This window comes from Rhipicephalus microplus, chromosome X (genome assembly GCF_043290135.1).
Source record: "Rhipicephalus microplus isolate Deutch F79 chromosome X, USDA_Rmic, whole genome shotgun sequence".
NCBI classification, from domain to species: Eukaryota; Metazoa; Arthropoda; class Arachnida; order Ixodida; family Ixodidae; genus Rhipicephalus; species Rhipicephalus microplus.
The window spans coordinates 276,864,387-276,878,650 of record NC_134710.1 but is presented as its reverse complement, the minus strand read 5'-3'; the positions used below and the strand labels follow the sequence as shown (position 1 = coordinate 276,878,650).

General features: G+C 45.1%; 1 protein-coding gene across 3 annotated transcripts in view; it reads right to left on the bottom strand.

Annotated features, from left to right (window-relative positions):
• The window catches only part of LOC119161478 (guanine nucleotide exchange factor VAV2), a 253,021-nt gene extending 240,342 nt beyond the window's left edge, over positions 1-12,679 (bottom strand). For all 3 annotated transcript variants that reach the window (XM_075879212.1, XM_037413969.2, XM_037413970.2), the window contains exon 1: positions 12,270-12,679. In XM_075879212.1, coding sequence (XP_075735327.1) covers positions 12,270-12,315 — 46 coding nt within the window. In that variant the 5' untranslated portion in view covers positions 12,316-12,679. The remainder of the gene's footprint in view (positions 1-12,269) is intronic.
• Between the last annotated feature and the right edge of the window lie 1,585 nt (positions 12,680-14,264).

The window sequence follows — 14,264 nt, the reverse complement described above, 5'->3', positions numbered from 1 at the left end:
GTCATGGTTTTGCTGCTCTTGTGGTGGTTCCGTTCACATGACATATTTTCAAAACTGGTATGGTATGACATGATTGCATGGCAAACATAAGTGACAAGTACTACCGCGGAAATCATGACATGCATGTCATGTAAGTCATGACTACCCGCCATACGCTCATGGTGTGCTCGCGGTATGCTCGAGGTCGTTTCGCAAGCTTCAAATATACCAAATTTGGTATTACGTGACGTGAATGGATGACAAAGGCGTATGACTAGTGCAAACACGAAAATCATGACGTGTGTCATGTAAGAACATGACTACATGTCACGTTCATGATGCGCTCACGGTCGTTTCCCTATAGCTTCACTTAGACCAAATTTGGAATGACGTCACGCGAACGGACGACGAAGGTAAATGACCTTGTACAAACGTGATATTCATGACATGCGTGTCATGTAAAACATGACTACCTGCTACGTTCATAGTGCGCACGCCACTGTTTCGCTAGCTTCACTTATACCAAATTTGGTATTACGTGACGTGAATAGACGTCGAACACAAATGCCAGGCGCAAACATTATAACCATGATGGGGAAGACATGCACGGCATATATTACTTCCGCCTCGTAACATTGTGCTGATTTTTTTATTTTACTCATTTTCTTTCCCATCTCTTTACTTTCTATTATTCTACTTTTCGCCCACCCCAAGTGTAGCGTAGCCAACCGAGCCAAGCTTGGTTAAACTCCCTGCCTTTCCTCTCTATTTATCTCTCTCTCTGCATATGGTGACATATCAACCTTCCTCATTCGTGCTTCGCATATCACCAATTCCCACTGTACAGTGTCAATTTTGATGAAAGGGAACACGGGAGTGCGTAGCCTGCGTGCTCCGGCGGCTGCTGGGAGCGCGTTCAAGTGGAAGCGAGAGCAACCACAGCCTCTCTTCACGTCATCTCGCGGCGAGCGAAGCTACCATTCATCGCTCATGTGGAACCAGCGGCAAGATGCAAGATAGCACCCCCTCCCCCTTCGAACCGATTACCGGCATCTTGCGTTATTCACCTTGATAGGGGGGACGGGGTGGTATCTTGCCACCGATCGCCGCGAGCTGACGTGAAAAGAGGCTGTGGTTACTCTCGCTTCCACTTGAACGCGCTGCCAGCAGTCACCGAAGCACGCAGGCCACGCGTTCCCGTGTTTCCTTTAATAAAAATTGAGACTGTACGTCGGATCTACCCTTTTTTCCTTGCATACATCTTTCTGTGAGACTAACGTTCGAGCCCAGCGTTCTAACGTCTTGCCTTTTGCGAGCGCTATGCGCTATCGCTGTGCAGTGAACACGCAAGGAACAAGACTAAGAGAGCGTAAACGGCTTGCGTTACATCTGCGCATGCAAAAGACACTCGTGTCCCCTCAGGAACAATGAGCAGATTTTGCGGTTTTTGGGCACGCCGCATTCCATCCACTAATCAAAAAATAACGTCATATAGGTAATAGACGGCGAGTACGCTCATTCGTATGGCCGCAAAAAGTTACCCGAAGCGCATTCTCCATACGATATAAGCTTACAAACTTGCTTACGCGACAACAATCCACTAGCGATATTCAATACAGCATAGGTTACCACGTTAGGAGACGTCAGCAGTAGTCTAAAGCCCACCGTACGGCTTCTGCAGATGATAGTCGACAAGCTTCACTGAATGTTCTAATGAAATGCGACGAGCAAACAGCCGAAGTTGCAGCGCCGCGGAAGTTCATCTCACACACACACACACACACACACGCACGCGCGCACATATACACAGAGGCCTGGGCACGAGCAAGACTTAAAAAAAGCTGCCTCGTTGGCGCTGTCACGGCAAATTATGCCGCAATGATCAGTAAGGCAACGAATATCCATGGTTGTGGAAAGCGCTCGAAATGTGTGCCGCTACTTTCGAAACCCTTCGGAAGGCATGTGGGACGGATGAGGGGAGATATATATATATATATATATATATATATATATATATATATATATATATGTGTGTGTGTGTGTGTGTGTGTGTGTGTGTGTGTGTGTGTGTGTGTGTGTGTGTGTGTGTGTGTGTGTGCCCGGGAACGATAGAACAGTCAACGCTGTCACATCCGTACGTGCAACAATGTCACGACGTAGATTAACGTGTTAGTAAACGCATGCCGACTGACACGTTAATGAACCCGTAACGAGGAAAACTGATGAGTGCGAGCGATACACGGCTTCGTGTACTGCGGTGCACAGCTCCACCGTGCTTGGAATGCAGACTTGTAGATTGTAATAAAAGTCAATTATAAGACAATTTTATGCCGCCTTGAGAAAGGCGGGAAGGTTTCCGCGATGATTTTAACTACTGATTTCCTTAATGACCTAAATGAGTTTAGACCCATGTTACAGACTGTGCTCGTTAAGGCGCACCCGGATCAAGAGGCACCTATGCTTACACAGTTTTTTCTCTTAATTCTTACACTAATAATAGCTTAGGTGTATAAAGCCGGAAAAAGTGCACGGCGAAGTGCTGGCGCGAGGAGCGAGGATGGCTTTTGCACGCCGCACTGCATACAATGACATTTTACTTCCCTGCACTATATATATATATATCCCAAGCGCTACTTCATATACCAAACGGTTATTCAGCCTCATGGTAACGATTTATGGCACGGATCCTCTGTCACCTACATAAATGAACGAAATCCGGCAGTTCCCACGTACCATGGCAATTGATGTGATACGGAGCATGCGGAGGGAACGTGACTGTAGGGCATTTTTTTTTTTTCAAATTATTATTGAGCGACACGTTACGATTATGCTCTAACGATATGCACAAGAGTTGTATGCACAGACATATGCTTAACAGTCAGTCACGTATGTTTTACGTAACCAGTTGTTCACATTTACCTGGCGATGCCAGCAGCAACATAGGTATCAGTATTACCAATGCCAGAAGCGGTAAGCTGATATGTAGCGCTAGGATCGCTGGCTAGTGGTATACGTAGACAACGTCAGTCGATGGTGTTCAAGTACACAATTTACGTCAACCCGACGTGACGCCAGTATCAGGAATAAAGGTCTAACTGATATAAAACTAAATATAGGTAGCACTGTTAGCACGAACACTACTACGCCTGCGTAGGTGTAGGCCCGTGTGCTCAGATTTGGGTGCACGTTAAAGAACCCCAGGTGGTCGAAATTTCCGGAGCCCTCTACTACGGCGTCTCTCATAATCATATGGTGGTTTTGGGACGTTGAACCCCACAAATAAATCAACGCTTGCGTAGGTCTTTCCAAAGCAATTCCGAGAGACGGCATGGCTTTGTGGTAGAGTATTTGATTGCCACGCAAAATTCTTTGTTCCGATTCCTGCTGGGACACTGATATCCTTCGAATTCGTCGGGTTAAAGCTTTCTTAATGCAGTTTTTTAATGCGCTGCATTTAAATTAACGTCTCTTCTCGTCATTCCTAGGCATAAAACCGTCAGGCCTGGGCGAGACGTGCAGCACTGTCACAGCGAAAGGTGGAAGAGCGGCCTTTCAGAGCCTTTTCTAAGCAATCTTTGAGTCAATACTATAAGGAACCTTTCCGGGTAACCACTACGCCATAATTAATCATAATTTTTGTGTAGTAAGCCGGCATTCACTATGCTATCCTTCGTAATTCTTCGCAGAGGCGTGGTATCCACTACACATTTGCAAGATTTTGTGAATTTTTTTTCTGCAGTGGCAGACGACAATAAAGAATTTTGCCTGAACTGGGTATGCACCACATTTATTAGGTGATCAAAAACAAGATTTTGTAATGGGTTGGTGCATCGGTTGAACCACTAGTTACGCAATTCACATTGTGTCACGCCTGGTTGTTACTTCGCTGTTCTAAAACGCTTCATTATACTCATACTAACGCGATTCCTCTCCCGACATCCAGCCTGCCTAATGAAAGTTTGCAACGGAGTTTGAAGCACCGGTGTGGCTCTGCACAACAAAAAAAAAAACAAAAAAAAACGGCGTGGCTCTGCGGTAGAAAACTGGGTGGTTAGGGACACTAACGGACAACTATGGTGCCGCGTGTGACCCTTGTTGTGATCTTATAACAGCTTTCGCTGTAATATAAACTGTCAATCACCTGCGTCTCACACCTGCATACCGCGGGCCGTGAATCACGGGTATGTGCCACAGGTGTCTGGAATAAAACGTTTGACGACGTACGCGTCGGGATCATCACGTCATTCATGTCATGACCAGCCAGACATATTCGTCAGACCCTCTTAGCGTACCATAATAATTTTGGTATACCCCAACTTAAGGAGGCGATCACGACGGCGCCTAGACAAAGGTGGAGATAGATAGATAGATAGATAGATAGATAGATAGATAGATAGATAGATAGATAGATAGATAGATAGATAAATGAATGGATAGATGAATAGATAGATAGATAGATAGATAGATAGATAGATAGATAGATAGATAGATAGATGGATAGATGAATAGATAGATAGATAGATAGATAGATGGATAGATGAATAGATAGATGAATAGATAGATAGATAGATAGATAGATAGATAGATAGATAGATAGATAGATGGATAAATGGATGGATAAATGGATGGATAAATGGATGGATAGATAGATAGATAGATAGATAAGCTCGAAGTGGGTGCAATCTACCAAAAAATGCTTCGCATTTAATATTTTATGCTTAATTTATCAACATTTAGGTAAGGTACTAAGCGCTATAAATTTACCTAATCATTTGCGGCAACTGCCACCCTTCATGATTAGCTTCACATGACAAAAAAAAAAGCTATATTGCTGCGTTGGCAGCGGTAAATCTGCGTATCAAACTGCCTTTGTGGAAGCCAAATACAGGGTTCCTAGTTAATTTCCTTTCACCCAAAGGTTATTCCGCGCGCCCCAAGGTTTCACAACAAGCAGGCAATCAGGCTGTTTGAATTGTATTCGAGCCAAGTTCTAATGATCTCGCAGTGCTTAAAAAAAAAAAAAAGGAAAATTACGGGGCAAGACAGATGAGCAATTTTCTAAATAGAAAGCGCATCTAACCATGCAAAAACACCATATTGTTTAAAAAAATGTATTGAAAGAGTTTCTCTTACTTGGAAGACCTTGTGAAGGATGCACTTGTACGTGCATTGGCGCATGCGTAGCTTATACTCGATGAGTATGCTTTCGATTCATTTGTATTCCATCAGCCTGCCCCGTCCATCCGAATCTTCTCAATAAACATGTACCCGCTAAGTGACTAACGATCACTGCAGCAAAATGGGACCACAAACGAGCAAGAAATGGTCCTCGAGAGCTGCACTGTTTCCCCTGTAACTAGCACTCCCATGCACTCTCCAACAAGTAAGCATATAAATTATACAGAAGGGTGATTACGCCTCAAACAAATACACATAAAAACATTATTCATACTTTTGTAACGGTTTCACTCTTTTTTTTTTTTTGGTTCAGGCGTTAAATTTATGCTAACTGTACGGGCAGCCTTAGAGGAGATTTCTGGTGAAAAAAAAAAGGAGATTCAATCTCCTTTTTTGCAGCCTTTTTCAATCATTTTCTCCTTTTTCAATCTCCTTTTTTTCATAAAGGTTACAGTGTAACCTTTATAAAAATTACTATTTAGTCGTCCTCAAAACAACAAACGAGTACTTGTTGAAACAACAAACTTTTGTGATGTGCTAATAATTTTTTAGCTTGCTAAAATATACACTAAATGGTTTTATTTGTTCTGAGCACACCACAAGAAAAACATCATTGACTAAATGAAGTTAAGTCGGTGCGTTTTACAGCATTCCACATTTTTGTTTTGTGTTACTTATTTATGCATTTACGTCGACCTTATTCTTGCTAAAGTCACTCACCGCACGCTAAGGGCTACGCTGAGCGGTTCCTACGCGTAGAACTTTATTATGCACTGGTTCTGGCGGCTGGAGGCCCGATTGTCTGGCTGGATCATATCTACTTTATGCAACCCTAGTCCAGTTTTCTACGTATCAATGAACGATAGGTATTCATGCGGCATTTACGGCCAGAACTCCCGCGCTTCAGGCAAATTACTTGAATAACATTGATCGTCTTATTTTCTTTTATCTTCAGACTATTATTATGCTTTAAGGTTCTGAACAAGTACACCTACTAAATACGTGTGTCTTTAAATGTTCAACTGGCAATACTATTGCACTCGCTTCGATGATGGCACCCGGTTGCAAATTTAAGAAAACCCCACGGCACCACCTCTTCCCGTCCCCATCATCACTTTTTATCCCCCCCCCCCCTTTTTTTTTTTCTTCCCTTATCCCATGTGTGGAGTAGCAGGCTAAAGCGCACTAGCTCAGGCTCTCTGCATTCTAACATGTTCTTTCTCTCTTTAGAATAGCTTACGATGAGTTGGTGTTCACTGCGGTCGCCCGCTATTTCGGTCACTAAACGGGGGCCCGCAGGAGGATGGCGTACGACGCATGCGCAGAGACGACAAGCGCTAACGCAAAGCTCCGCGCAAGCTATATATTAGGTAGTTTTAGAATAGCGCACCGCAGCCCTTGCGGTGCAGTCGCTGCCACTGCGCATGCGTCGTAACGCGAGTCGGCGTTCGCGTTCGCAGACCGCACGCAGAAAATCCGAAATTGAGTGCGGCGATCGCGGCCCGCATGTGGCGCGCAAGCGCTGGTTTCGAGACTACGGTGTCGCTGCGATCGTGCGTTGCGGTTCACAGCAGGGCAAACGCTATTATAAAACTGCTATGGCGCCCGCTACGCCCGCAGCGCTTGCAAACGGTATTTCTAAAACTCCATCAAGCCCGTTGCGTCTACTTCCGCACAGTGATTTAAATCTGATGTTGGCATGTAGGCATGCTAGATGCACGGCACGCCATTTAGAAATCGTCAAACTACAGCGAGTGCAAAAGTGTAAACGGAATAACGTCATTAACCTGGCTCAGCACCGCAATGTCACTTCGCCTCCGCCGCATCGGCGCGCACCTTCGAAGTTGCGGCTGATGTTCTCCGCATTTTCAACCTCTGTCTCGCTACCTAAAAGCAGAAGCGAGATGTTCTCTCAACGCGTCGTGAGTGCGCCTGCTTAATTTTGTCATGCTCGCTCACTATCGCCAAACGGTGTTATAGAGCTTTCGCTTTTTCACAATTTCGCAACATTGCCTTCTAGTAATTACGCTCATATGAAAAAAAAAATTATTTCCCCTGTTTTTTCGAGGTAGGACCAACCCTCTAGTTATTTACTAACACAAGCGACATTAAAAAAATTACGACTTTCATCTTCGTTGTCAGATTTCTTTGCACATTTCCACATGAATATAGCGTCAAGAAGTAGGTTTTCTTTTTCGTTTTTTTTTCACTTGGGCTTTTTAAAGAACACCAAAAAATCTATTGCGCCTCACAAGACTTGCAGAAAGTATTGGACACTTACACTGCTTGTGTGTGCGTTCCTAAATTGACTTTGTTGCAAGAATCAAATAGTTTACCGCGTCTGGCTCGTTTTACTTTGTTATATGTAACAAAGTAAAAAGGGCGGAATGAGCACGCGTAAGCGTTATAAGCTTTACACGTGCTCTGAAAAACAGGAACATCAAGGAACGTCGAAAAAAATATGACGGTGCAGTTTTTTAAGGCGGTGTATAATCTTATCATTGATGTTTATGTAAGTAAACATGAATGATCAACAAGCATAATGGCACACGATTGTTTAACAATGAATTTCTAGCAGTTGATACTTGAGAACTGTTAAAATGTTCAAGTGCCTGGTTTTGAACAAATGTCAGTGCCATTTTGTCAAAGCACAATGTGCTTTTAAATGACGACTGCAACAATCACTCAACAGGGATGTTATCTCACACACGTTTAGCATTCGTTAGATTTTGAAAAGGGCAGTTAACACCAACGAAATTGTCCCGAAGCCAAGCAGCCACCATGGTTTATAGTGGTTATGGTGGAATGACTGCTGCCCGCCAGTTACGGGATCGCATCCCGGCCGCGGCCACAAAATTTTTAATGGCGGCAGAAATGTTAAAGCCTGTGCGTTAAAATTAGGTGCACGTTAAAAAAAAAAAACTACAGAAGGTAGACATTTCCCGACCTTTTCACTACGGCGTCTCTCATAATCATATCATGGTTTCCGGACCTTTAAAAGCCCAAGAATATCTAATAGGCCAGAAGCCAGCTATTCCAAATTGGCTTTTGGCCATATACAAGTGCTTCATACTAAAAAAAGATCGAGTTAAAAGGGCGTCTCTTTATCACACAAAAATTATCTTCACGTACCTCGTGTGTCCTTCATTATCACCGCACGCCCGGCACTTTCAGTTCAATTAGTGCACATGTCCGATTCGCCGGAGCACGTTCAGTTACTCAAAGAAAAAAAAAACGGCGAGTCGTGACGTCATGGTGCGCTTTACCACGTCGGCGCACCGAACCCGCCAGCACATTCCCAGCGTAAAGAGAAACTAAGTGGACGAAACGTAGAGTAACAGGACTCTTAAACAAAGTTGACAAGTCTGAACGTGCGTATGAAGGAGTTGAGATGTTTGAAGAGCGATGCAGAGAATGCGTATAGACCTTTCAGGGGCGTCAGGTGGGCGGGCGGCCGCGCTAAACCTAATTCCATGGCTAAAACTTCCATGCACGGCCTCAAAGATGTGCGCTTAAAAACGAATCTCTGAAACCAGCATTCATTGTGGTGAAACGTCTTTAACCTTTCTCATTTGTGTCGAGAGTTTTCACAAATCGCGTGGCGTGAAAATGACGTTGCGGAAGTAAGACCGGAAACAAGCGGCACGCTGCTCCCCAGCTCCAGCCAATCAGGGAAGGCCATGCCCGCGAATTGGACGCCGCGAGAATAGTTCCCCAGATCACGAACGGCGTGCCCGTTATCAGCGTGAAATGGCATTCTTGACCGCAAAGGGGCGCGCGCATAGTTCTTTTAAGAAAGGAAAATGCAAGCCAACCGGATGACGATTACTGCTGTGGGAGGGGAAAAAAGCGCCCTTTTTACACGATATATATATATATATATATATATATATATATATATATATATATATATATATATATTCATTAGTGTGAAAGGGACGGTATGGTGGCTAGACCTAGCCATCATACCGACGGCTCGAAAGCATAATAACAAAGGCCACCTGTGTACAGGACTCCGCCAAACATTTCGCCCTATAAACTTCCTATTCATTCATCAGTAACCAATATTCAGAACACTGGTCTTCACATTCAACCATACTGCAACAAAAGCATTGTGCTTTTTTGGTTGCTGTGTGCCTTATTGTAGTAAAATGAACATTTTTCGAATCCCAGCTGCAGTGGCTGCAATTCCGATGAATGGCAAAATGTTTGAGGCCCGTGTACTCAGATTTAGGCGCACGTTAAGTATCCCCAGGTCGTCAAAACTTTGGGAGCCTTTCACTACGGCGTTTCGCATAATTACATCGTGGTTCTGGGACGTTAAACGTCGTTATTATTATCATTATTATTACAATGAACTTTCAACATTACTTCCGTGACCAATGTTCAAGGGCACCAACATTTACTCGAATATTTCATCAAACGCTCTACGTCATGTCAAAACTATGAGGCTGAAGTTTTATCCATGATGTTGCAATAACTTTCTGACAATCTTTTTGTAAAGGGTTTGTTGTCTTAGTATGGTTGCTGCACGGGTTTCAAGGTGGACGAGCGAACTCGTGGTTATGTCGGTGCTCAGAACAGCACGCTGTTGTAAACCACTGATCGGCTCTTTCTCCACTTATCGAGCAGGCCCCATGGAAAGGTATACCTTTCGAACGACTGATGTTTCACGTGCGTTTTGTGCCAAAAACCACGGAAGTGCTGCGCCAATTGTTTTAAAGTGATCCATATGAGAAATGCTGCCGTATACTGCTCCAAACTGTAATCTTTGTTAACAACTGCTCCGAACCTACTCTGAAACGGCACTGAGAACATGAGGACGAGGAGATTCAATAATGTGACCAACTGTGCAAGCCCTCCTACTATTATCCTAGTATGCCAGGATGCAGCTTTATCAGCTCTGAAATCAATTATGGATCAAGAACTGACATATCAAGCATATCGCTCATTTGGCTTCTGCTTGTTCTTTCAACTTGGCATCCGGGATATCTTGGTGAAAATAATCAGGATTACTTTGACCTCACTCTGGTTACCAGCTGCCGCTTTGGAAACTGTTATATGCAACTGTGGTTAGATTTTTTATAACGTTGTGCTGAGCTTCACCACTTTGGTCTCATTTCTGTCATAAGTACTGCTTTTTAGATATGAAATTTATTTTGCGTTGCAATTGATAACCATGCATTCATCTTTTTATTGTTCCTTGATTCCTCGCAATGTTGCCACAACGTTGAAAAAAATTTCCGAGTGGTGTGGCAGCGCTATGCCAACATTTTGTGCTATTAGAATCGTTCCTTGCAGTTTCCGTTTATTGTTGTCTGTGAAATGCCTTTTATAGTGAATATTAATATTTATGAGACACTTCCGCAATGCTTCCGATTCCCGGAGTTGTATGACATATTTTTCCATTTGCTCTTACTAATAAATGCTACAAATTAGCATTCTTCCTGCTCGGAAAACACTTGTGGCTACTACAAAAAGGTACATTTTCTGCTCCAAAGCGGGAGCGCCACTTTCGTCACTGAGTACATTTTATGACCCAGTAATAAAACCTCTGTGATAAGATAATATATTGTGGTCCACACTTTCTGAATGTTCGGTGGCGGCACTGTACCATTTCAGGGGGCTGCACCATTTCGGGGGAGTTTCTAGGCACTTTTAAGGAGAAGGCCTCTTGGATTGATTCCCGCCTTAGTAACTTTTCTCGTTACCACAACGTACGCCTTCGGAGAATTAGGAGAGATTTGCGAGTAAGTTGAACTTCATGCGCTCATCCATTGGTGAATGCAAGAGCACGGGTGTGCGGGAGCATGGCGAGGATCTTCAAGGCAGCGTCAGACGCTCCAGCCACCTCTTCTCAGCGCCTCCCCCACCCATGCCCTTGGAAGCGATAGAATACAACGGCGGCCTGATCAGGCTCCGCAAAATGTTGGACTCCTGCCAGAATAATATGTGCGGCGCATAAACCAAGTCCAAGCCCTTTGGACAGTACTGTCAAAATAGCGCGAGCTCGCTGGTATGCTTCTTTATTTCTAGATGAATTTGATATATCCCGGCCTTTGAGAAGAGCGCCGCGCTGAGGTTTCGCATTACTCTGAACGTTATTTCTTGAGCATGATGCGATACGCCGGCACACGCCTATCCTTGTACTTCGCCCCTGTCGATATGCGCGGAGTAGAACAGACGTGCGCATAGATGGCCTGATTCTGCGCTCGGCGATTGCGAGCAGCCGTACGGAAGCATAAAAGTTCCGCTTTGACTGATACGAAGAACGTTAATATATCAAAGCAACAACGAAGCACTAAAAGCGAGCTGAAGAGATGATGGTGAACGGCCTCCTATCGCAAACATCTCTGTGTTGAATGCTCAGTATCCATAAAGAAAACTAATATATATATATATATATATATATATATATATATATATATATATATATATATATATATATATATATCACTCACAGCAGTGCCCCGCTAAATAAAAGCGCCGTTTGTTTGTAGCACGATAGCATACGATGAGCAGCTTCCCAATAGAACCTCGCGTTGGCAGCCGGAAAAACTATGTAAACATCCGGCGCATCATAAAGAGCAACTCCAATAAACAGTGCCCGTATATAGCCTACCCAACGTAATATAGATAGCATCAAGGAACTCGAAGCGTTTACTAGTAACAAAACGGAAATTGAAGGCGCGGATCTATCACCCGGTGTCGGTTTATTTTGACACTGACTTCGGCCGTGCAGAGGCAGTGCCCTTTCTTCGCTCGCCAAGTTAGTAGGCGGTCTTTCTACACGATGCAAAGAAGCCAACCGATCGTAGTAATGTCACACGTTCAATTTCGAACACGTACGAAAAGTTAGGCGCACCGCATACACGTAGAAAACACGACACAACCGGCGCGTTATACAAATGCCAGTAAAAGTGGCGCCCCTGAAACGGCGCCGGACAAAGAGGGGGAGAAGGGCACGCTGGGCCCAAAGGAACGCACGAACCGGGGGAAGGGGGCATGCACACACACACACAACATAGAGCGGCGGAGCGAACGGCCCCTGCAACACGAAGACGACGTGCATAAACGACCCGAGTTGGGAGAACGGCTTAATCGGGACCAACCTGCGACATCTGCGGCCGTAGACTCATCTCTTTCAAGTCCACACATCCTGGCTGAAGTTTGTTGAGGAGCTGGCACAAGAGCACACCGTCCCGCAGCGTGTTGGCCAAGTCGATCAGTTGTGCGTTCGCCCAAGTGACACGGTGGTCGGACGGCAGCGCTTGGCAGCGAATCAGCCAGTTCGCACAATCACGCCAAAGTGCGTCAGCCATGGTCCGGTGTGTTGTGCAGGCCACTTGCACGCACGCGTACTTCACACGCAGGTTATCAGGACATAAACACCAACGCGCGACTGCAGCAGGGCGCGGACATCTTCCGCCTGTCCGGGCGGCACTCTCGCCAGAAGGGAGAAAAAAGTGTCCCTCAACGACACCGCCGCTGCCTCCACTGTGACGCGCTGCCTGACAGGCCCCACCGCGGATATCCAGCGAGTTGTTAAGAACGCCCCGCGGACGAACTTGAAGACGCGAAAACTGCGCAGCACCAGCGCCACTCACCGCCTCTGCACAGAAATGCTCCGAGGGCGACGTCCTTGCCAGAAACCGGTCGCTTGAATGCGTGGCGCCACCTCGGACCTCTGAGCCAAGTCGCTGTAAGGGGTCTTCGCGTGATGCCGCCGCATCGCGCGAGCAACTCTACGCGGTACTTTCAAAGAGCTCTCCACGGTTCACTCATCAGTCCGTAAACGTCAAAAATGCACTGCAGGAAGGTCAACCCACAAAATACGGAACTATCCGCGTGCACAATATGGGACCGTACACCATTTTTCGGACGTGCTCAAGCGCCACCGTATTAGACTGATACCGTTGCAGTTTTGCATTCATATCAAATAAACAAACAGTGCAAAGGTGAACTCGCACGCACGAAAACGCTTGGGCCGGCACATTCAACATTTCATGACCATGATAATCCCACATTACGGCGTAGAAAACCAACAAAACAATTGCTTATCAGTCCGAGACTGATAAGCGCCCATAAGGCGGAACACGGCAAAACCACGGCGTATGACATATCGTAGCACACTACACATTACAATCGCAGTTGCGCCTACAGATGGCTTCCACTGGCATCACTGAAACCGCCATGTTGGAGCACCAGTACGTGGGGACCCGTTGTTTGCGACGTCACATTATTGTTAGCAAAACGTCACATGCAGGTTATTTTGCTATTAACGCACAGAACTGTTCCTGCCACGTTGTTTTCACATTGACGCAACTTGTTTCTCTTCAAAGCCGCCGTCGTGGCCGCCACTGCGTTCAAAAGCGGCGCCTATGACGTCACGTACAAGCTATCTATAGAAACAATTACAAATAATTTCATTACGGTCTTTGCGTATATAATTCTATACCTCATTTTATTGATTGATATGTGAGGTTTAACGTCTCAAAAACACCATATAGTTATTGGAGACGCCGTAGTGGAGGGCTCCGGAAATTTTGACCACCTGGGGTTCTTTAACGTGCACTTAAATCTGAGCAGATGGGCATCGGCATTTTCACCTCCATCGAAAATGCAGCCGCCGCAGCCGGAATTCGATCCCGTGACCAGCGGGTCAGCAGCCCAGTACCTTAGCCACTAGACCATCGTGGCGGGGATAATATTATACCTCATCATTAAAATGTTATTAGCACTAGACACCACCCTCCCAGCGATGTAAATGTTCAGATTAAGCAACCACAAACCCCTAAACAGTAACCTCGAAAGAAGACGCGTCTTTCCATCCTTCTTCCCAACTCAGTCATCAAAGAAGTTAATAATTGCACCTTGACACCTGCACTGTTACTCCACCTGAATAAAAAATTGAGTTGATTCCTAAACATCGGGAAATCAACCCATTTTTTTAATGTTGGAATCTTGTGGAAGTCCTAATTAATTAACCTAACTAGACAGGTAACTCTCTAAAATGGTTCAGCTTTGAGCTGTGCAACGAACGTGCTGCTTTTCAGTCATGCAGCAGGTATTTCATTCCGCCTTAATTTCCCCGTGAGAGAAAAACA